Source organism: Xenopus laevis, chromosome 7L, assembly GCF_017654675.1.
Source record: "Xenopus laevis strain J_2021 chromosome 7L, Xenopus_laevis_v10.1, whole genome shotgun sequence".
Classification (NCBI taxonomy): domain Eukaryota; kingdom Metazoa; phylum Chordata; class Amphibia; order Anura; family Pipidae; genus Xenopus; species Xenopus laevis.
The window spans coordinates 131,992,055-132,017,024 of NC_054383.1; the positions used below are offsets into that span (position 1 = coordinate 131,992,055).

Sequence of the window (24,970 nt, forward strand, 5' to 3'; positions counted from 1 at the left end):
TTTTGCTTTTACAGATCCTTCACTGGTGTAAACAGATCCTTACTTTGTACTTATTTAAGTACGCAAATTAGTTCATTGTAAACCATTGTGCTATTCTTATTATGCTTAGTCAGTACAGACTGAAACAGGACAAGTTGATATAGAAATAAATGCGATTAAGTTAAAAGGTGTATCACCTAGGGGCAGATTTATCAAGGGTCGAATTTCGCAGTGAAAAAACTTCGAAATTCAACCATCGAATAGGTGTAGTACTATAGTCAAAGTCTAAGGTTTTTTCTGCTAAATTAAAATTGTATGATCGTATGATGAAATCCTTTGTATCGTTCAATTCGTACGATTTCATTGATTTAATTTTACGATTTAATGATTTAATTTTACAAAAAAAAAAAAAAACCTTTGACTTATCAAAACTTAGCCAACGACTCATATAGGTTATAGGAGGTTCCCCCATAGACTAAACAGCAATTCAGCAAAGTGTAGAAGTTGAGGTTTTTTAAAGAGACAGTACTTCGATTTTCGTATGGTCGAATTTGTGAAGTATTTTCAATAGTGATGGGCGAATTTATTCGCCAGGCGTGAATTCGCGGCGAATTTGCGCAATTCGCGTCCAGCGAATAAATTCGCGAAACGCCCGCGAAAATTCGCGGAAAAAATTCGCCGGCGTCAAATTTTTTTTTTGAAAAACGGACGCCGGCGTCAAAAACGGGCGCCGGCGTCAAAAACGGGCGCCGGCGTCTAAAAAAAACGAATTTTTCGCCGTTTCGCGAATTTTTCGGCGAATCGAAACGGCGCAAATTCGCCCATCACTAATTTTTAATTCAAATTGAATTTTGGCCTCTTCGATGGTAGAAGAACCCAAAAATGACTTCAAAATTCTAAGTTTTTGAATCCGAAAATTCACTTCGACCCCTAGTAAATGGGCCCCCTAAAGTTGTCAGTAGACATTAAAGATAATACATGTCAAGAGCGTTTAAGAAGTACTGTGTTACTATGATGTTCTAAGGAAATTGAACTTCGCGAACATACTGTATCTAAAAATAATAACATCTAAAATAAGAGTTTAATGTAATTCAAAATGCCCCTTCTTTTTGCACAGGTACTATGGTGACAATTGTCTCGATATCTAATTTAGAGCCAACGCTTTCTCACCAACAGTCATCTCCACTCAACAACACAGAAAATCCACTGATTAAAAAAAAAATGTTCCTACCTGGTATCCCATTGGGAACTTCCACAAATAATTTGTCCACTTTGAAACTCCAGCATCCAGTAAAGTTAACGTTGCTTGTTGATGACAAACTGCTGACGCCAGAGGAGAACGAGCCAGGAAGTTTATAGAAACCGGTGTTCTCACCACTGTTAATACCAGCCTGTAGGATGAAGCTTTACATTAAATTAAGGGCATTCCCAATGTGATTTGTATGGAGATCATTAACATGCTTTTATGAGTCTAAGCGTGCTCCATGAACACAGAAGAATTTGATTTTTTTGTCATTGTATTAAGACATAGCATTGTTTTTAGCAAAATTCTATTTGTATACTTTTGATTTTTCAACCTTGACTAAACTCGCATTTTTCAAAAGCACAAATGTTTCCCTTGTTTATTAAAAAATCCAATTATAAAAAACACACAATGAAGGAACAGTAACACCAAAAAAATTTAAGAATTTTAAAGTAATTATTATACAGTACAATGTACTATTGCTCTGCACTGGTAAAACTGACGTGTTTGCCTCTGCAACTCTACTATAGTTTATATAAACAAGCTGCTGTGTATCCATGGGGGCAGCCATTCAAGCACAGGATACACAGTAGATAACAGATAAGTACTACTATAGTTTATATAAACAAGCTGCTGTGTAGCAATGGGGGCAGCCATTCAAGGACAGTATACACAGTAGATAACAGATAAGTACTATTATAGTTTATATAAACAAGTTGCTGTGTAGCCATGGGGGCAAACATTCAAAGCTGAAGGAGAAAAGGCACAGGATACACAGCATATAACAGATTTGCTCCATAGTATACAATGGGATTCTTCAGACTTTATCTGTTATCTACTGTGTATCCTGTGATTGAATGGCTGCCCCCATGGCTACACAGCAACTTGTTTATATAAACTATAGTAGTACTTATCTGTTATCTACTGTGGACCCTGTGCTTGAATGGATGCCTCCATGGCTACACAGCAGCTTGTTTATATAAACTATAGTAGTACTTATCTGTTATCTACTGTGTATCCTGTGCTTGAATGGCTGCCCCCATGGCTACACAGCAGCTTGTTTATATAAACTATAGTAGTACTTATCTGTTATCTACTGTGGATCCTGTGCTTGAATGGTTGCCCCCATGGCTACACAGCAGCTTGTTTATATAAACTATAGTAGTACTTATCTGTTATCTACTGTGTATCCTGTGCTTGAATGGCTTCCCCCATGGCTACACAGCAGCTTGTTTATATAAACTATAGTAGAGTTTCTGAAGCAAACACACCTGTTTCCCCAGTGTAGTACAACAGTAAATGACATTTTTATTACTTCAAAAGACTTTAATTTTTTGGTGTTACTGTTCCTTTAATAAAGAATTGGAACACTAAAACAAAATTGAAGTAAATAAATATTTTACAATTTTCTAAGGACACCTACCATTGGCATGACTGTGGCAGCTTTTAGATGCCAAAGTTCTGTATTTGTGTTTTTTACGCTTAATAAATATCTACATTTTCGTGGTTTAGAGAAATTATTTAATTACATGATTTGAAGAGCTAAAAAGTTTGATTAGCGGAAATGGAAAAAAAAATGTCTAAACACTGTTGGTTAAATTTGGTTATGTTTTCATTAAGCTAGCTTTTCCCAATATTGTCAAACATTTCATAAGTATTCCAGAATGGGAAAAATGTAATAATCTGGCTAGTTCATCCACTCATTTCCCCATTTCCCATTGTTTTTTTTCCAGATCTGAGCTTTTGAAAATCATTTTAGCTTATGGGCCAAACGCATCAACATTTGCTCCAAACTCAGTCGTGGTAAAAAGCTGTGTAATATGCAAAAAGGGAAGATTTATCAAATATTGAACTAGGTAATCATGAAAGATCAATTCATAAAAATGCATTTTAAACTAGTAAAAATATACTGTTCTTTTATAAATCTGCCTTCAATTCTATGAGACAATCCTGCAACTCAGTATATTCTTTTATAAATTGGCCTCCAATTCTATGGGACATTCCTGCAACTCAGTATATTCTTTTATAAATTGGCCTCCAATTCTATGGGACATTCCTGCAACTCAGTAAATTCTTTTATAAATTGGCCTCCAATTCTATGGGACATTCCTGCAACTCAGTAAAATATTTTATAAATTGGCTTCCAATTCTATGGGACATTCCTGCAACTCAGTATATTCTTATATTAATTGGCCTCCAATTCTATGGGACATTCCTGCAACTCAGTAAATTATTTTATAAATTGGCCTCCAATTCTATGGGACATTCCTGCAACTCAGTAAATTATTTTATATATTGGCCTCCAATTCTATGGGACATTCCTGTAACTCAGTAAATTCTTTCATAAATTGGCCTCCAATTCTATGGGACATTCCTGTAACTCAGTAAATTTTTTTATAAATCGGCCTCAATTCTATGGGACATTCCTGTAACTCAGTAAATTCTTTCATAAATTGGCCTCCAATTCTATGGGACATTCCTGCAACTCAGTATATTATTTTATAAATTGGCCTCCAATTCTAAGGGACATTCCTGCAACTCAGTAAAATCTTTTATAAATTGGCCTCCAATTCTATGGGACATTCCTGCAACTCAGTATATTCTTTTATAAATTGGCCTCCAATTCTATGGGACATTCCTACAACACAGTAAATTATTTTATAAATTGGCCTCCAATTCTATGGGACATTCCTGCAACTCAGTAAATTATTTTATATATTGGCCTCCAATTCTATGGGACATTCCTGTAACTCAGTAAATTCTTTCATAAATTGGCCTCCAATTCTATGGGACATTCCTGTAACTCAGTAAATTCTTTCATAAATTGGCCTCCAATTCTATGGGACATTCCTGCAACCCAGTATATTATTTTATAAATTGGCCTCCAATTTTATGGGACATTCCTGTAACTCAGTAAATTATTTTAAAAATCGGCCTCCAATTCTATGGGACATTCCTGTAACTCAGTAAATTCTTTCATGAATTGGCCTCCAATTCTTTGGGACATTCCTGCAACTCAGTAAATTCTTTCATAAATTGGCCTCCAATTCTATGAGACATTCCTGTAACTCAGTAAATTCTTTTATAAATTGGCCTCCAATTCTATGGGACATTCCTGCAACTCAGTAAAATCTTTTATAAATTGGCCTCCAATTCTATGGGACATTCCTGCAACTCAGTATATTCTTTTATAAATTGGCCTCCAATTCTATGGGACATTCCTGCAACTCAGTAAATTATTTTATAAATTGGCCTCCAATTCTATGGGACATTCCTGCAACTCAGTAAATTATTTTATATATTGGCCTCCAATTCTATGGGACATTCCTGTAACTCAGTAAATTCTTTCATAAATTGGCCTCCAATTCTATGGGACATTCCTGCAACCCAGTATATTATTTTATAAATTGGCCTAAAATTTTATGGGACATTCCTGTAACTCAGTAAATTATTTTAAAAATCGGCCTCCAATTCTATGGGACATTCCTGTAACTCAGTAAATTCTTTCATGAATTGGCCTCCAATTCTTTGGGACATTCTTGCAACTCAGTAAATTCTTTCATAAATTGGCCTCCAATTCTATGAGACATTCCTGTAACTCAGTAAATTCTTTTATAAATTGGCCTCCAATTCTATGAGACATTCCTGTAACTCAGTAAATTCTTTTATAAATTGGCCTCCAATTCTATGGGACATTCCTGCAACTCAGTATATTGTTTTATAAATCAGCCTCCAAATCTATGGGACATCCCTGTAACTCTTTTACAGATCTTTTCACTCAGAAAAAGTGGTAGGAAAGAAAGAGAAAGGATAATTTCATGACAATTTCCCCCTGAGAGCACATTGATAACATTGTTTCTAGATATCCTACACTTACCAGTACTGACATGCCTTTCAGTCCTATATCAGTAGCTCCACCAGTGTCTGTGCCCGTAGTCCAGTTGATATCAGCATAGTTGAACAAAAGGTAAGTGACGTTCCCATCGGTGCTCAGGATGGTCTGAAATGTGTTCACCTATCATCAAAGGACATAGTCCAGAATTATCATAGGTTCAATAATGTTTTCTGGTAACATTGTCCCCACTGGTCAAATGTTTTCACCCAGGAAAAGTGCTACGGAAATTTTCTATGATTTTCATTTCAACTTTTTTACATTTGAAGATGGAATGTGAGGCTCAGCCAGAAAAGCAATTTAGGTCAGATTTGGGTCAAATGACTGTTCTCTTCACTAGATACCAGAAAAAAAGTATGTTTTAGTGGGAGCACTTACCGGACACTGAATTCAGACGTGCTGTACTGCTAGCCGCCATCCCACACGGTCACAAGAATTCCAGGAACAAAAAAAGCGAAGCACCGTGAGAATTCAGTAAAATGTAAAAAAATTGAAATTTTATTCAATAGACATATAAAAACCAGTTACAGCAGCAGCCCGTGGCTGCCCGCTTAACGCGTTTCGTGGCGTCCTGCCACTTCATCAGAAGCTTCTGATGAAGTGGCAGGACGCCACGAAACGCGTTAAGCGGGCAGCCACGGGCTGCTGCTGTAACTGGTTTTTATATGTCTATTGAATAAAATTTCAATTTTTTTACATTTTACTGAATTCTCACGGTGCTTCGCTTTTTTTGTTCCTTCACTAGATACACCTGAAATCCCTTCTTAAAGGACAATTATAATGAGATTTGCAGTTAAAATCTTGGTACTACATATTCTTGGATCTATGGCTGAATGACCGATACACAAATGTTTTTCTATAGCCAACAGAACTGATACAAAGGACCTTTCCCTTGACATTTGATAAATATGCCCCATAGTATTTATGAATGGATAACTGCAGGCTTTAAAACTAAAACCTGTATTTTTTATTTATAATATATAATCAGCTGTGTAACGAGAAAGAGGAAGCAGACCCCGCAGTCACAGGGAGGCCAGGACTGTGGGGTCTGTTTCTCTTACTGGCTAGGAAGGGGCTGCAAGTTGGGGTGGGGTGTGGGCAAAGTCGGGGTGGGTGTGGGTGGAGTCTGGGTGGGGCATGGGCGGGACATGTTTGGGAAGTGTGTAGGAGGATGGGAATAAGAGTGTGCTCGGCCCATCTGAAGGTTTTTTCAGGGGAGTCTAGCACACTCTAGACTAGTAACCCCACTGTATATAATAGATAAATGACAGAAACCCTCCATATTGTCAGCTATTTAAATACATGTACATACTCCTGGAGTAGTAATAAATATACCCTATCTTGGATTGCACACAGTACTAGTGTTCTTCAGCCCCAATGTGGGCTGAACCGCCTGCTGCTCATTTGAGTGACAAAGTAGGGGGATGATAGGTGGTGGTGGGGGGGACACCTACATACCTTCCCCCACTACCCATCTTGAATGGAGTGCTGTCTAACAAGGACAGTGTTCCATTTACGCAGTGGGCAAACTGCAAAAAACTGTCTGTTTTTTTTTTTTTTGCACTTTGCACACTGCATGGGGCATTAATATTGAGACCTATTGGCTTTAAATATTTAAAACATTTTATGGAGGAGAGCTAAACCATGTGTATCTGTATGTACCTTTATATAACATTGACAGTAATAAAGCAGAAAGCAGAAATACCGTATTTGTAATATTTTCAGTTCTGCTCCATGTCACAACAAGCACCCACTGTGCAGAGAAATCTGTGGTATTGAAATAATTTCTAATGTCTGATGTTGCACGTGAAACAAGTTCAGCATCTCTGCTCAGACGGAAAAATATATAACCTCCTACATAGTCAGATACAGGAGTCCAAAATGGGGCCAGAAAAGCGACATTAAAAACTGGTAGGTTTTGGGGTGTCAGTAGTCCCACTGGCGTGTTGAATGATATTAGACCATTGTAGTTCACCTGGAGAGAAAACAAAGCATAGCTAACTACTTTTTGCCTTCTTAGTAATAAATATTATAGGGCTAGTACAATGCTTTACTTCTTTCATGCAAAAAAAGAGAAAAATCTATGAAGGTCAAGACTTTTAAAATGTTTGCAGCTCTGATCTATTTGCCTTTTTTGGAATTGGACTATATACAAAAAGCACATGGAGACTGAGCCAGTTTTGACTGATGTGGCATATAAAGTCCCCAAAACAATGCTGTAACAACATGTAGTTTATTATATTTGGCACTCACGGGCTTCATAAAAGCAGTGGTGTCAACTATTACATGTATATAGCATGTTCAAAGGCAAGAGGGTATAAATAATGATAGCATACCATGAAGTCTATGGAACCCTTAAACAGAGGCCAATTTAGTTAAGGCTGAGTTTTAGTGGTATTGGAGCTTTGTCAAACCCCGAATAAACTCTATTTCTCTAAAATCACGAATGCCACGAAATTCATTTTAAGATCCAAAATTAAAAAGTACGATAAGAAAAAAGTGCTGAAAAATCTGATAAAAAAATCTGAATACTTCTAAAACCTCTAAAAATGTGAGTTTTTTGGTCAATTATAAGTGGAAAAAAAAAACCAAAACCCCTAAGTCTGAATGGCTATAAAAAAAACGTTCAGTAGGATCAGTGCAGCTCCCATTGACTTCTATAGGACCTCCATTACTTTTACTAGGAGAAGTTTTGTATTAGAGTTGTTTGTGGTTTTTACACATCTCAAATCTTTAGAGTTTTAGAGATTTTTTTTTTTAAAAAACTCCCCCCCATAAATTTTTAGATGAAAAACTACGATTTGTAGAAAAATAGGAAATCTTAATGTTAGTACAAAAATAGATCCCTTAGAGTCATAAAAACTTTTGGATGACCACATAGGACATTTGGACTGCCCTGTGTCCGGAAATATCACTAACTTGTAGACACTGTCATATTGATGACATATGATAAGAAAAACAGGCTTTGAAGCACAGGAAAAAATGTGGTTGAAAATATAGTTCCTTCTCCCCATTGTGTATCTGGTGAGTAACTAGTGCATTATCAATAGGGATGTAGCGAACTGTTTGCCCGCGAACTAGTTCGCGCGAACTTCGACCGTTCGCGTCCGCCGAATGTTCGCGAACGTTTGGGAACGTTCACATTTTGAGTTCACGTTCGATTCGAATACAAGTCGTTCGACCATTCGACCATTCGAATTCCTTCGACCGCTAAAAATCGACCGATTTCCATTCGTTCGAACGATTGTAAGCATTCGATCGAATGAAAAGCATTCGATCAAATGGCTTCGATCGTTCGATTCGAATGAAAATCCTTCGATCGAACGATTAAAATCCTTCGATCGTTCGAATCGAACGATTTTAGCGGGTGTTCGAAGTTTGCGAACTGTCCGCGAACGTTCGCATTTTTTGCCGGTGTTCGCCAACGGCATTCGCGAACACCAAATCGGCAGTTCGCTACATCCCTAATTATCAAGCAGACTCCCAGATGCGCAAACATTCCCGTGGATGATTGTTGACTCTGGGGTTGGCTTTGCATTTTTTAATGTTGTTTAATGTGAGTTAATTTACATCTACAGAAATGTGAGAAATGGGCAATTTTAGCCTTATTTCTATTGCCAAGCCTTCTATTATCTTTCTGTTTGCTGATTGGGGGTAATAATTAAATAATTGTAATGCAAATGTGTGAACAACAACAAAACTGATATACTCACATATAGAGACGAGTAATAAGTGCCAAAAATAGGTATTGCAGTTGATAGATTGAGAGAATACGGGGTTCTATCATCTAGACCTTCAGTGACAGTGTCAATTGCATATCCATATGGGTAGAGTAAAGCTGTGAACAAACAGATGAAAATGCCACTTTCCATGTTATCATACTATTTCTTACATCCTTACTGACCATACATACAGCAATTGATGTTTCCAACATCTAACCTCTCAACTGATCATCAAAATGCTACAGGTGTATTTAATAATTACCCAAATGTATGCAGATCTGTTTAATGAGATTATTATGATCTTTTGCCTTTCAAAAAGACAAAAGAATGTCAAAAAATAAACCATACAGTAGAAACATTGTTTGGACTTACCAATAGTTCCATTAAGAACGTTAGGAATCAGATCATTCACTTGGAAAGCCCAGCGTCCAGAAAAGCCAACATTAGTAGTGGATGACACGTTAATAATAGAAGGAGACAATGACACGGGTATTACATAGCACCCAGTGGTGTTGCCGCTGTTAAGACCAGCCTGTGGGGAACACAAGATCCTGTTAACGGAATCATCCAAAAAAGAGAATTATATATATGTGATTTTCATATATGCGATAATATATACCTATATATTTTATTTATAGGTTGGCCTCATGTGTGAGACCAAGATATGTAGACCCAGCAACAGAAATATTTAGGCCCCTGTATCACAGGTGGATAAAACCCTCAGTATATGCTAAAATATACCTGCTAAAGTTGTGATCTCTGTTTTTACCGGTCAAGCAAATACATTCTCATGTATTGATTATTCTTAAAGGAGAAGGAAAGGTTAAAACTAAGTAAGCCTTATCAGAAAGGTCCATCTAAATATACCAGTAAACCCCCAAAGTAGTGCTGCTCTGAGTCCCCTGTCAAAAGAAACTTTGCATTTCTTTCCTTCTATTGTGTACTCATGGGCTTCTGTATCAGACTTCCTGCCTTCAGGTTAAACCTCATTGCCCTGGGCAAGAGCATGCTCAGTTTGTTCCTCTTCCCCCCCACCCCTCCCTTCTCTGCTGTAATCTGAGCCCAGAGCAGGGAGAGACTCAGGCAGGAAGTGATGTCACACCATGTTAATACTGCAGCTCCTATCCTAAACAAACAGAGACTTTCTAGAGCTTTTTACTCAGGTATGGTAAAACATTCTACAGAATAAATATAGCATTCTAGCTTGCACTATTGCAGCTGATCTATTCGCAATAAAATGCCTCCGTAGCTTTCCTTCTCCTTTAAATCAAGTTGGTGTCAACTTGGACACAAAAGACCTAGACCAGACTGCTCTACGTTTTCTGCATGTTCTGTTTCTATGTATGATTTTCTGATGACTAGATGGTCTAACCATATGCCTACAGTATTATTTCCAGAAACAATTTACCCAGTTAAATCTGTTTATGCCTTGATAACTCTAAGGTATATACTCCTTATTGCATCACTCTTCACATCTTCACATACACATTCATAAATTTTCTTAAGCTGCATTGTCTGGAATTCCCTTCCACTATAAACAAGACTTTGCATAAGACTTTCCAGTTTCTTCCAATCTCTCTGCTTCAAAACACGTTTCTTTAGGGCGGTTTCCCCTCAGCTAGCTTGGTATTCCTGATCTTATCCATTATCATTTTACACTGTAAGCTCTTTTGAGAAGGGACCTCATTATCTCCTGTATTTATAAGTATTTGTATATCATTTATATATTTGATGCATTGTAAAGATATGGGACCGGTTATCCAGAATGCTTGGGACCTGGGGTTTTCTAGATAATGGATATTTCTGTAATTTGGATCTTCGTACCTTAAGTCTGCTAGAAAATCAAGTCAGTATTAAATAAACCCAATAAGGATTAATTATATCTTAGTTGGGATCAAGTACAATGTACTGTTTAATTGTTACAGAGAAAAAGGAAAATTATTTTTAAAAATGTGGATTATTTGGATAAAATGGACTTTATAGGAGATGGCCTTCCATAACTCTTTCTTTCTTTCTCAATAACTCAATAACAGGTTTCTGATTAACAATTCACATAACTGTACATCACTGAGGAATAATTTGGAACTTCATAAATAAGTGTTTAGATATATATATATATATACATACAGTATATATATATATATATATATATATATATATATATATATATATATATATATATATATATATATATATATATATATATATATATATATATATATATACCATTATTAAACTGAAGATACAATAACCATGGACAAATATGCAGTAGTCTGCTAGTTGTACTTGAGCAGCAAATTGACCTGAATGGATTGGGGAATACTTAGCAAATGAAATTATGCATACAGAAAAAAGGACACATTTTTTTCTTACCAAAGCAGCTGTACCCCCAAGTCCAGTTGCACTTGATCCACCACTAGCAGTGCCAGTTGTCCACTGAATGTCTCCATAGTTAAACAGGACAAAAGTATGATTCCCATCTGTAGTAAGCACAGCCTGAAATGTGTTCACCTAAAATAAAACCTTTCATCAATTACTGTGATGTAGCTAATTTAACAGAGCAATCAAAATGAGATGTCCTAGCAATTAGAATTTTCAAATGCTGACCACTTTGAAAAAATACTAAAAAATGTGTTTATTGTAATAGTTTAAGTCAATCTGGTCTTCAAACTTTACTGATACTGTTACTTTCCCTATTGTTTCTTGATCATCATCAGTTTGACCTCCTTTTCTCTCTCTGTCTCTCTCTATCTCTGTACTCAACGTGCTAGTCTTGGCATCTAAGTAGATAGACAGCTGCTAAATGTCCCCAAAGTGATTTAGCAAACATAGAAACTCATACCAGGGTAGAACCAATCTACAACCAACTTCAGGTCTCATTAAAGGGTTAGTTGACCTTTCAACCTTACAAGAAGGTAAATACTACTGAGCTGGAAGTGTGCATTTCATGTGGTTTGGTGGCCTTAGTGAACATAAATTGCAACACAGCTAGGGATGATCACCCTGTAGGGTGTCACAATTTGCTTTAGCCAAAAATATGCTGCCAGGCAAAGAGGTGGGAAAAAATGACAATAGATCAATATGTATGTATGCACTTGCTATTTAATGAATGATACCATTTGGTTGCAGGACAAGTATGTGGTCTTTAACATTTCCATTTGCCAGTAGTGAACTGTTTATGGCCCTAATTTTCACCTAGAGTCAACATGATTCTTTAAACCTTTTGTCAATGTATGACAGAAGCTCAATTATGTGTTTTACCAGAGATAAGGCCAGATTCAACATAGTGAGAAAAAGTTATTTCATGGTTTATCACGTAAACAGTCATGGACGAGATTGAATTTGAGGAGAAAACGTTTTTCCCATAGACTTCAATAGAGTTTTCACTTGATAAACAGTGAGAAACGTTTTTCTAAACTGAATTGCATTTTGAATAAGTTGAATATCATCCATTACTTTTCACATGATAAACCTTTGGCCCATAGTGTGTAAATTAAGTTAATTCACTTCCCTTGTGTGATTTTACACGGACTGCAGTCTTCCAGATAAGCAAACACAGTGGAACTTGTATTGTGCTTACCATGCGGAAGGTCTGGGACATAATGTGGAGGTCATATTGTAGGATGCCCTTAACCCAGGATTTGCAGTTATTACCATTAGCATTTTGATCCAAATGGCAGATAGTTCCTAGATGTTAATTTCTCTGAAATTTTTGGCCTTATTCTAGTTGGAGTTTTGAAGCAGTTTTTTTTGTGGATTAAATTCAGGAATCAAAACCACTGCATGTTTCAGAATGATATATATTTTTTAATGATTCTGGTGGGGGTGCACAACCATCCATGAATGTACTGCAATAGCAAAAGATACTGTAAAATAAGATCAACATTACCTTGCCGGAGGTAGATCCATAATAACCAACTTTATGCCAAGTTGCCACAAAGACCCACAGAGCAGAGAAGTTCATAATATGGAAATATCTTCTAATGTCAGTTGTAGTTTGGGACAGTAATGCTGCATCTGTGCTTTGTCGATAATATATGTCACCTTGGACTTTATTAACGTCAGCCCAGAAAGGTGCAAGAAATGGGTTCCCTATTGCAGTGGGGAGATTTCTGGGTGTGTAATCATTTATTCGTGCACTAAATGACAACAGACCGTTTTTGTCAACCTATTGGGTCAAAAGAAAATAATTAAATGAATGATTTCAATGGCAAATGCCTTAACAAAATGGCACATTTATCATAGCTTTTCTGCTTTTTTATGAGCCACAAGGCTGCTTTAAGAAGTGAGGGGTTTCATTTACAAATGTGTTAATTAATAATTACAAAGTACAAAGTACTTAATAATTACAAAGTACTCCTCATTATTGTAAGGTGCGGATAATAAGGAAGCCCTGTATACCCTAGCACATTGTAGCCCCCCCCCAAGTACTACCTGGTTTTTATGTTATTAGTAAATAGGGGGTTTTTTTGTTTTTTTTTATTGTATATGTAAACCACAAAGAGTAACTCCGCTTCCTAATCTTTGTTATTTTTTGGTTTCTTGTCTGATGTGATTATCTATCAGGGGTATCCCAACCTTTTTTTTTTTACCCATGAGCCACATTGAAATGTAAAAAGAGTTGGGGAGCAACACAAGCATGAAAAACCTCCCCAGGGTGTCAAATAAGGCTGTGATTGGCTATTTGTTAATCCTATGTGGACTGGCAGCCTACAGGTGGCTTTGTTTGGCAGTGCACCTGGCTTTTATGCAACCAAAACGTGTCTTTGAGGCCACTGGGAGCAACATCAAGGAGTTGGTGAGCAACTTATTGCTTGTGAGCCACTGGATGGGGATGACTAGTCTACATAAAATGCAAGGGTTAAGCTGTCCATATATATATATATATATATATATATATATATATATGTATTTGTTTTATCATTATCTGATTTTGCCACCCAAGTGCAGAACCATTTGGGGCTTAACTAGGTCTTTGCCCTCCGGCAATGATTGGATTATTTACCACCTATCTAACTGCTGTTACAGTTTAAGGAAGCAACCCTATATAAAGGTTATCATTGACTCCCTGGTCCTGCAGAAATAACATTTTTTAAACAGAAATTAAGTGGTAAGGAGCAGTATAGGATTCAGCAAACACTTACATACAATGATGAAAAGGACTTTCCAAACAGAGAAATATTCATAGAGAGTTGTATTGATCCGGATGCACCATCATTACTTTTTAGGTTGACAAAATCAAGTCCCGGGCCATATGGGTAGAGAAGAGCTGAGGGAACATATGAATACACTTATAGTTATATATAGTTATGGTAACAGTTTGGTTTTATAGTGCATAGGTAGGAACTATCGCTTCTATGAACAACTCACTATATTGCCATGGATCTTTAATCCTCTGTTTCACAAACAGTATTATTTTCTTACAGTTGTTTTTCCATTGGTCCTCAACCTAAAATTTGAGGACCACACTCATGCTCTGAGCAACTAACTGATTTTGCCAGGTCTAAATCTGCTCAAACATGGCTTTATCTGGAGGTTTGGCCAGTTTCATTTATACTTCCAACTATCTGCACCTGTGTCACCTTGGAGGTGGCAGTTCTGACCATTCTGTAACTGCAGTTAATCTGTCCAAACCAAAAATTTCATCTGATCTGGGGAGGCATATTGAATAGTGGATGGTGTGGATGTGAATGTAGCCACAGCTTCTCTTCACTTCCTAGAGCAATTTTAATACATGGAAAAAAACTGGCATTTGCCCAGACACCACGGAAACTGGAGGCCCGCCATCAGATCTTCCATCTGCTATAACATTTTGCTGAAGCATACCCTTGAAATCATTTTAAGCCACTGTAAAAGCTTTACAGCACAATAAGGCTTCATTTTTTTACTCTATATTTTGTTTAGCAATTTTGTGATTATGGTTTATTTGCCTGCATTATGATATTCTACATTATCTATGTACAGTATGGTACCACAAAACTCTGAAAAAACCCCAAAGTTCTGGTCTGGTTTCAAACTTCTGCCTATAACAACCGTGCTCTGCAGTTATGGGCAAATCTGACCCATTTTGCTTTGCCGAAAATTCCCTGAAATGCATTAAAATCTATGGGCGTCAAATAGTTTTTTTGAGGCACATAAAAAATTTTTGTGAAGTGCGTCCAAAAAAATTTTGATGCACAATTTTTTTTCTGTTATTGGAGTCATTTTCACAGCGAAACTCTAATCAATTGCCCATCAAATCAATTGAACTGTATTGTATACAGGATGGATGGGGAACAGAGAATGCAGTCATGGAACAGGGTCAGGTGCTTTACAGAATCAGGAACCAGGAGCATAGTCAGGAAAAACAGCCCGGGTCAAAACCAATCATTAAGACCGTACAGAGTCATGATCCAGAAGAGTGGTCAAACATGCAAGGGTTGGTTCATACAGCGATATAGAAAAAGGCCAAACCTAGGTGAACGTAATTAATTAATTAATAATTATTAAGCATCCAATTTGGCAGCTGACATTTTCCAGTTACTCAAGGTGAAGTTGGGAATTGCAGTGTCAGAAATTGAAATAACACAAATTCATAAGCACTCCTACAATCAATAAACAAAAACAATAACCCTGATCTGATTCAGTTGTTTTGAGATGACAGTGGTCCAAAAATATGTAATTTTTATACCAGTATGCACAGTGCTCCACATTCCAAACAAAAGGATCCACAAAACAGAATGGGGGGTACAATACAATACATTGAAAATAATACCTATTTGATATTCAATGTAGTGTGTACATAAGAGAAAGGAGTCCCCTTGTCTGAGCCTCCTGCCCCTCACTACCTTGAATGGCATGCAAGGTATGGTGCTGGGAGCTTTTACATTATTACCCTTGCACTTGTCACCAATACAGTGATAACATATCAGCCAGTGCTGTATTAGTAAGGGGAGTCGCAGGTCTCTGTACTCTGAAACACAGCTCAGAGGCCTGCAGATGTTTGCTCCCAGACACATGTGCAAGTGAAAAAAATGTTTGATTACAGCCCTATTTTGCACATTTCATTTGGGTAAGCCATGAGGCCTCCACAAAGAAGGTTTTGGAAAGAAGAGGTGGGAGGCAGGGACATGGTTAGTAAAATGTTGAAGGCTAGTACAGATTAACGAGCCCTGAGGCTCTGAGCAGTACCCACCACCTCCCAACCACACATAAGCCTGGCCCTTTCTTCCGATGCTGGCCGTCTTTTATCTATGGTCCCCATATGACCGCCCGGGTAGGACATATGGAAATTCACCACTGTTTACCGTACTATAGACAAGTAGAAAGAAAGGTTTTCCTTTTAATAAACAGTAAAGGCACTGTTGGTTATTACTCTTTACAGTAGGCAACATTCACTTGTAACAAGGTACTTATATATTATATGCTGAGGGTAGAGCTGAAGAGATTTCCATTGGCCACAGTAGACTGCTATTTGTTTAAAATGACTTTTGTCACATTTATACCTTTTATCCACACTGTTATTCTCTGATTACATAACAAACTGCGCAACATTATGAATTATTAAGACATGATCATGTGTATTACCATTTCTGTATATGACTTGGCTCTTTTCTGTTGTTGGCTGTATTGTGCTTTGTGCTGAAAGCAAAATAAAAAAGTAAACATTTTTTTATTTTCCCTTAAAATTAATGTCCAGCCTATGGGTCCAGTGAACGAGAAACTGGAATACGAACAACAAAGGCCTGAATAGAAAAATAAGTAAGAAAAGGTAAACATGATAGCCTCATGGGGCAATAGTTTTATTGGCTGTTGGGGTTAGTGACCCCCATTTGAACACTCGAATAAAACAGAAGATGAAGGCAATATTTTTAAAAACTACAAATAATAAAAAATTAAGACCAGTTAAAAGTTGTTAAAAACATTTTAATGTAGAACTTCAACATCTAAAAGCATCATATAGAAGTCAATAGGAGCTGTCCTGGGCAAAACTTAAGCTATTTTTTGAACGTGAGTTTTTTTTGATTTTTTTTGGGGGGGGGGAGTTTGTAGACCCATTGAAAATGATGAGTAGAATATGAATTCAATTAATTCTAATTTATTGTGGTTTTATTTGACCAAGAATCAGATTTTTAGATTACATTTTTTGAAGTAAACATTTGAATTTGATTGAACTTAAAAAAAACTCTAAAATTAACAAATTGGAATTTTGATAAACAGTGTTCTAAAAATTGATGTGTAGGCGAACCCACCCTTTCATGAAGTGGCCCTTTTTCGTGCATTTCTCCTTTTATTTTTGGTCAGTATGTATTCTCTAGCCCAAAGTAGCTGCAAACATTCCAGATTCCAGTTTAAGATTTTATGCACTTGCAGATTCATAAAATCACTGAAAGATCCTGCAATCCAAGCCTATGGGTGATTCCATGAATCAATAAAACTTTATCACGAAAAAATGTGGGGAAAAAACACCAATGACATTGTTAGAATGTCTGCATGAATTTTGTTTTTCTGGGAATATAATGTGTTTTATGAACCAAAAAAAAAGCTTATGCAATTCTTAGAATTGTATTCACCCAGAAAAAAATAGCATATTCTTTTTGTTTTATGCTAGGAAACGCCCATTGACTCCATTTTGCCATGTCATGAATTTTTCCATTTCATTAATTTTTTGGTAAAGCAAAGAGGCCCAGTTTCGTTTAGTCATCACTATTTATATGAAGAAATATAGTATGATGTCAAAAGATATTTTATAAAATAATTCAAAAAGATACAGCTGATCTAGCATATCTTTATTCCTGTACACTGAAATTAACTTCACATAAAATACTAAAGCAAATAATGTACCCCCTACTATAAAATATAAGGATATTATTAGTCTCCTCAGAGTTCCAAATAGAGGCAGAAATGCTTTATTAAGGTCATGGAAACCTGAAGTGACTTATAATGGTTATTAGTGATGAGTGAGCAAATCTGCCCTGTTTTGCTTCGCCAAATATTCCACAAAACTGCTAAAAAACTTACAAAACGCATTGAAAGTTAATTGTTTTTTCATGTACACTTTGTTTTTTTCCTCATTCCAAATGCATTGAAGTAAATTTTTTGCATTTTTTCTAAAATGTTTCTAACTCCAAAGACATTGAAGTGAATGGGCAGACTTTTTTTTTTTGCTGTAAATATTTGCCACCGTTTCATTAATGGTCAGCTGCATAATATCTCTATGAATCCATGTGTGTGAAAAAATATTCTCCTCACTAATCCTTTTTAGAGGGGATACATTATTTAATATATTACACAAGTAATGGAAATGACATCACTAAGCACCAATATAAATTGATGACGTCACTAAGTACTAAAAATAGTTTCTAAAAATATAATTTACAGGATATTCCTGGTTATTGTATATTATTATAGTAAAATTTTATGAGTAACTTCACCTGTTTTAAACATGCCATTAAAGGTTTACCTTTGACCCAAGTATAAGCCGTGGTAGCGTTTTTCAGCATATTTTGGGGGCTGAAAAACTCGGCTTATACTCGAGTATATACGGTAACTTCACCTGTTTTAAACATGCCATTAAAGGTTTAAACCTTAGAAGCTGAAACTTAGAACTTACTTGTACGAGAGAGAGAGAGAGAGAGACAGAGAGAGAGAGAGAGAGAGAGAGAGAGAGAGAGAGAGAGAGAGAGAGAGAGAGAGAGAGAGAGAGAATTGGCCAGATTTTACATTGCTGGCATAAAATTCTATTAAACTTGCTTTAACAATAGTGATAGGCGAATTTCTCCCGTTTCGATTCAGCACGGCAAAATGAAACAGCAAAATTTTGATGTGAAACGCGGATTTTGATGCTGGCGTCCATTTACTGATGCAGGGTTCCAATTCTTTTGACAGGTCAAATTGCATCGAAAAAGAAATTCACCGCAAATTCATCCCTGGCGAATAAATTCGCCCATCACTATTTAACATGACAAACAACAGATAAATATATTTTACAACGACAGATAAATATAATATTTAGTACCTATAAGTATTTCTGTTATAAGATGACTCAGTGAATGCTGTCTCTAATACTGTTGTATCTTTAAAAATAACTTAAAAAAACAACAACATATGTTAACCATTATACAATATATTGAACATCCAGTTTAAAAAAAGAGGAGAATTTATTGTTACCTGAACCTGTTGCTGTTGTAATTTCATTGTTAGCGTATACCGTCTCTGATACTGTGGTGCCTTTAAAGTAATTTAAAAAAATAAATAAAATAATATATATATATATATATATATATATATATATATATATATATATATATATATATATATATATATATATATATATATATATATATATATATATATATATATATATATATATATATATATGAAACTAGTTGCAATTTTTCAGGACTTCCCAATTTTTTACTAAATCTGACCATATAACAACTTTCCCTTGTTTGTTATAGTTATACAGGAGCAGTGTCCAGCTCCATGTTGTAGCTCCCACCCTTCCCAGCTATAGTCAGGTGATCCCACTGGTGTCTAATAAAAGGGCAGCCAAGTTTGGGAGTTTTACTTTGAAAGCAGCAAGTAAGTTGCAGGTAAAACTTAGTCCTGTGTAAAATGTATAATGAAGCAATAGAATTCTTAATGAATCAGATGAAAATTGAGCATAGGACTGGCCAGATATGGGATGACTTTGACGTAGTTGTTCAGCTTAAATATATTGCAATATATGGACAAACAATCCCTGTGCTGTTTAAAGGGTAAGGCATTTTTTAGTAGCAGTATGCACAAAATGTCGCTGTCTTAAATATATGATAATGAGTGCAGAGGACCTCTTGTAGTTGACTATATATATATATATATATATATATATATATATATATATATATATATATATATATCTATATCTATATATATATATATATATATATATATATATATATGGTCAGATTTAATAAAAAATTGGGAAGTCCTGAAAAATTGCAACTAGTTTCATATTCTCCCAGTTAGGAATTAAGAATTGCTAAGTAGATGGAAAAAAAAATTACTGCTTGGTTAAACATGGTGGAGCTTGATCAGTAGGCTCCAGTGCTTTAAAAATATTTATAAATAACATAAATATAATCCTTATTTATTTTTTAGCTTGGCATTATGTGGACCATGAAACTTAAGTCCTTGCAAAACAATGATACCACATTAGGAACCAGAGGCAAGGTTAGAATCTTTCCTAAGGTGTCAGCACTTTGCAAGTTACCAAGAGTTACAACAATTTGCTCATAATAACAGTAAGAGCTGAAATTCTTGATAATTAACCAGAAATGTGGCTCCTCTAGGGCAGAGAGTGTAATTTCGATCTCTGCCCCAGCAACGTGCTCCCCTAGGACCATCTCTAGCACTAAAAATGTAAGATCAGTGGGGAGAGGTGGACGGCATCACAAAAGCAGCATAAGGGTGACTCAGGGGTCAAAATTCATGAAAGCATGTGACTAGCTAATAGGGATGTTTACACTTTTTTTGCCTGAGAGATCTAGTTCAGTTTTAGACAGGCCCTTGTTTCTGATTTTCTCAGATTCACTTTCATCTGGTATGGTGCCTATGGATTGGTGAAAAGCTGATGTCATTACAATATTTAAAAACGGATTACGATCTCAACCTGGCAATTATAGGCCAGTAAGTTTGACATCTGTGGTGGGCAAATTCTTTGAAGGCTTGTTACATTTAAAATGTTGTCCTAGTGAATGACATTATGAGCAGCAATCAGCATGGCTTTATTTTTTTATGTTTAATTTGATTGCTTGTTATGATGAGGTAGGTAAGATGCTGCACAGTGGGGGGGGCATTATATAATAAGTAGATAATAAACTTGTCTGTAACAAGCAATGCCAGTCACCAGCATCAAGGGCAAATAAGGTCTTGAGCTGTATTAAAAGGGACAGAGATTCACAGGAGGGGGTCATTCTTCCACTGTATAGAGCACTGGTAAGGCCCCATCTAGAATATGCCGTACAGTTTTGGTCTCCATCACTCAAACAAGACATTATTGTATTAGAGAGGGTACAGAGAAGGGCAACTAAGCTGGTAAATGCAAAATCTTAGCTATGAGGAAAAACTGGCGAAATTGGGGATGTTCACGCAGGAGAAGAGGCGCTTAAGGGGTGATATGATAACTATGTATAAATATATAAGGGGATCATATAATAATCTCTCTAATGATTTATTTACCAGTAGGTCTTTCCAGCTGACACAAGGTCACCCATTCCGATTAGAAGAAAAGAGGTTCCAGCTAAATATTCGGAAGGGTTTTTTTTTACAGTGAGAGCTGTGAAGATGTGGAATTATCTCCCTGAATCAGTGGTACAGGCTGATACATTAGATAGCTTTAAGAAGGGGTTGAATGGCTTTTTAGCAAGTGAGGGAATACAGGGTTATGGAAGATAGCTCATAGTACAAGTTACATAGTTACATACTGTAGTTAAATCGGGTTGGAAAAAGACAAAGTCCATCAAGTTCAACCCCTCAAGTTCAAGTTGATCCAGGGACTAGTCAAAATGTTACTATGTTACTATAGTTTGGTGGCATTTTCACTAGCAGCAAATGCATGCAGAATTTTGCCATGCATATTGTTCCTAAAAAAGATTCTGAAAAAAACACCAGCGGCGTTCTTAGAATTTCTACATGTATTGTATCTTGCCAGGGAACAATTGCATTTTTTTGCTCTGACAAGAATGAGAAAAACACCAGTTAGAACTACTCCATGCATTCTGTTTCACTGATAAAATGTTTTGTTTTTACACTGGAAAAAAAAATATGCTGAAAATACATCCATTGGCTCTAATGTCCAGAGGGACAACCCTCCTCCTGTTTTAGAAATTGTTTTGATTATTATTATTACTGTCATTTTTTATCAGTATTAGCACAGCTGTGCTATTTAATTTGAATTCTATTTTATATTAAAAAAGTTGGCAATTATTAGAATTCTGTCATGCATTGTGTCTCACCTGGGGGAAAATGCAATATTTTTTTCACTAGAACATACGTGAGATACCCTTACATAATGTATTTGATATTTTATTGAAAACAAACTTGACCAATCTCCCATCCACAAATGTATCTGATTTACTAATATTTTAATTAAAAGAAATTTAATCAAGAAAAAAACTAGAAAAATTCAATCGCCAAATTCAAATTGAGCAACATTTTCAAATTCTCAAGTTTGCACCGGAATTGTTCGAATTTTTTGGTGATATCATCCGAAAAACCCAAATTCTTCAGATTATTGTAAGAAACCCAGCACAGGCCTTAAATGATATTATCAAACTAGAAATGGGAAATCTGCCTTTGACTTATACATGACCTCAACAGGTTTGAGTTCGGGGTACAATAAATTTGAGTTTTTTCCCTCCAAAAATTAGTTTTCCCCTTTAAAAGCCCGACCAGAAAAATTCAAGTTTAATAAACAACACCCATAATATTAAGTACCTGTTTGTGTTTCTGTGATCATGGTCTCTGCTGTTATGGTGTCTAAAAAAAAATGAAAAATGCATAAGATATGTGAACAGTTTTTTTTCCACTTATTATAGTTTCAGAGACAGGGCATGGTTTCACAAGAACAGATAAATAGATTATTTAGTACCTGTAGATATTTCTGTTGTAAGATGACTTTCAGTGAATGCTGTCTCTGGTATTGTTGTACCTTTAAAAAAAATTTTTAATTATTTTAACCCTTATAATATATATAGGATACCCAGTTTAAAAAAAAAATAATGTTAAGTACCTGTATGTGTTTTTGTTGCAATTTCACTTTCCGTGAAAACTGTCACTGACACTGTGGTGCCTTTAAAGCAATTAAAACAATATAAACATATAAGTTTACCCTTATATAAAAGATTATAATATTAATCTGTAATATAATCTCAATGCTGGAAACCATATAAAAGTGTTTATCAACTTTACATAACAACACTTAAGCTCAAAACAATGATACCACATTAGGAACCAGAGACAAGGTTAGACCTTTCCTAAGGTGGCCGAGCCTTGCAAGTTACCAAGAGTGACTTACTAAGGGTCGAATATCGAGGGTTAATTAACCCTCGATATTCGACTAGGAATTAAAATCCTTCGACTTCGAATATCGAAGTCGAAGGATTTAGCGCAGATAGTTCGATCGAACGATTCGAAGGATTTTAATCCAACGATCGAAGGAATATCCTTCGATCAAAAAAAGTTAGCCAAGCCTATGGGGACCTTCCCCATAGGCTAACATTGACTTCGGTAGCTTTTAGATGGCGAACTAGGGGGTCGAAATTTTTTTTAAAGAGACAGTACTTCGACTATCGAATGGTCGAATAGTCGAACGATTTTTACTTCGAATCCTTCGATTCGAAGTCGTAGTTAAAGGTCGAAGTAGCCCATTCGATGGTCAAAGTAGCCCAAAAAAAACTTTGAAATTCGAAGTTTTTTACCTTCGAATCCTTCACTCGAAGTTAGTGAATCGGCACCTAAGAGCTGAAATTCTGGATAATAGACCAGAAATGTAGCTCTTGTAGTGCAGAGTGTAATTGCAATCTCTGCACTAGCAATGTGCCCCCCCCCAGGCCTCCAACACTAGAAATGTAAGAGCAGTGGGGAGAGGTGGACGACATCACAAAAGCAGCCTCAGGGTGGCTCAGGGGTCAGAATTGCCCCTGTTAGGAAAGATGAAAGCACATGACTAGCTAAAAGGGATGAGTAAACTTTTTTGACTGGTATAGTTTGGTGGCATTTTCACTAGTGGCAAATCCATGATAACATTTTGCCATGCATATTGTTTCTGAAAACTTTTTGGGAAAAAAACACCAGCGGCGTTTTTAGAATCTCTACATTTATTGTATCTTGACAGGGAACTAATGCATTTTTGCTCTTGAAAGAATGAAAAAAAAAAGCCAGTTAGAACTTCTCCATGCATTCTGTTTCGCTGGAAAAAAAAATTATGAAAATACATCCATTGGCTCTAATGTCCAGAGGGACAATTGTTTTGATTATTATTATTATTATTATTATTATTATTACTGTTGGTCATTAATTATCAGAGTTCTATATTAAAAAAGTTCTATCTTCTATATTTGGAGTTTTTTTTTCATTTACTCAGCTGGTACTTGAAGTTGTTTTGATTATATAATCACAACTCTGACTATTCTCAATCTGAGTCATGTAACATTACATAGTCATGGTAACATAGTAACATTTTAATGTGCTGGAAATATGTTGTATGTTATGTTATGTTATGTTATTCAATACAATTAACATCTACCCTTAAAATATATATGTCAGATTATATATATTGGACATTCAAGGATACAATAAAAATGAATGTGAATGTTGTCTCTGGTAATTTGGTGTTTTAAAAACAAGTACAAATGCATTTTAAAAAATGTGAGTCAGATTTAGTAAATATCAAACTGTCAAGTCTACTTGACTTGTTACAGTTCTACTGATAACTAACCTGCTCACTGTGGAGCAAAGTAATAATGTTAATAGTGTTACAAAAAGCATGCTATTAATGAACAAACAAATTTGAGATTGCATTTCAATTATTATGTTTTTATTTTCCTGTTTAGATTATGTGGCCTATGAATGTTAGGTTGTTGTAAAACAATGATGCCATGTTAGCAGGTGAATTGCCAATAGGGACAAGCACATTTTTTGGTCGGTATACTTTTATGGCAAAATTTGCATTTTTGCCAATGGCAAACATTTCTTGTTACTCAAAACTAGAATTTTTGCCAAATTAAAAAAAAAAGGCAATGGCATTATTAGAATTTTGTCATGCATTGTGTCTGACCTGGGGGAAAATGCAATATTTTTTTTCACTAGAACATACGCGAGATAGGCTTATGTAAAGAATTTGACATTTTATTAAAAACAAACTCCCATCCATAAATTTATCTGATTTACTAATATTGTAACTAAAAAAAATCGAATCAAGAAAAAACTAGAAAATTCTAGTGTCTTATTCGAATGTACCAGGTTCGATCACCCGAAATTCTTCGGATTATTGTAAGAAACCCATCAAAGACTATGATATTTTCAAATTGGAAATGGGACATCTGCCTTTGACTTGTACTGCACCCCGACAGGTTTGAGATGGAGTAATTTTGGATTCAGACTTCTAGCAGC

At 35.8% G+C, this 24,970-nt stretch overlaps 1 protein-coding gene across 3 annotated transcripts in view; it reads right to left on the reverse strand.

Annotated features, from left to right (window-relative positions):
* Window positions 1–909: 909 nt before the first annotated feature.
* Window positions 910–24,970, reverse strand: part of LOC108695967 (mucin-4-like) — a 62,051-nt gene continuing 37,990 nt past the window's right edge. For all 3 annotated transcript variants that reach the window (XM_041569751.1, XM_041569750.1, XM_041569749.1), the window contains 13 exons: window positions 22,590–22,649; window positions 22,449–22,508; window positions 22,295–22,336; window positions 18,986–19,045; window positions 16,403–16,456; window positions 13,981–14,105; window positions 12,726–13,004; window positions 11,210–11,347; window positions 9,209–9,368; window positions 8,828–8,952; window positions 6,820–7,089; window positions 5,100–5,237; window positions 910–1,370 (listed from right to left, as the gene is read on the reverse strand). In XM_041569751.1, the coding sequence (XP_041425685.1) occupies window positions 1,146–1,370; window positions 5,100–5,237; window positions 6,820–7,089; window positions 8,828–8,952; window positions 9,209–9,368; window positions 11,210–11,347; window positions 12,726–13,004; window positions 13,981–14,105; window positions 16,403–16,456; window positions 18,986–19,045; window positions 22,295–22,336; window positions 22,449–22,508; window positions 22,590–22,649 (1,736 nt within the window). In that variant the 3' untranslated portion in view covers window positions 910–1,145. The remainder of the gene's footprint in view (window positions 1,371–5,099; window positions 5,238–6,819; window positions 7,090–8,827; window positions 8,953–9,208; window positions 9,369–11,209; window positions 11,348–12,725; window positions 13,005–13,980; window positions 14,106–16,402; window positions 16,457–18,985; window positions 19,046–22,294; window positions 22,337–22,448; window positions 22,509–22,589; window positions 22,650–24,970) is intronic.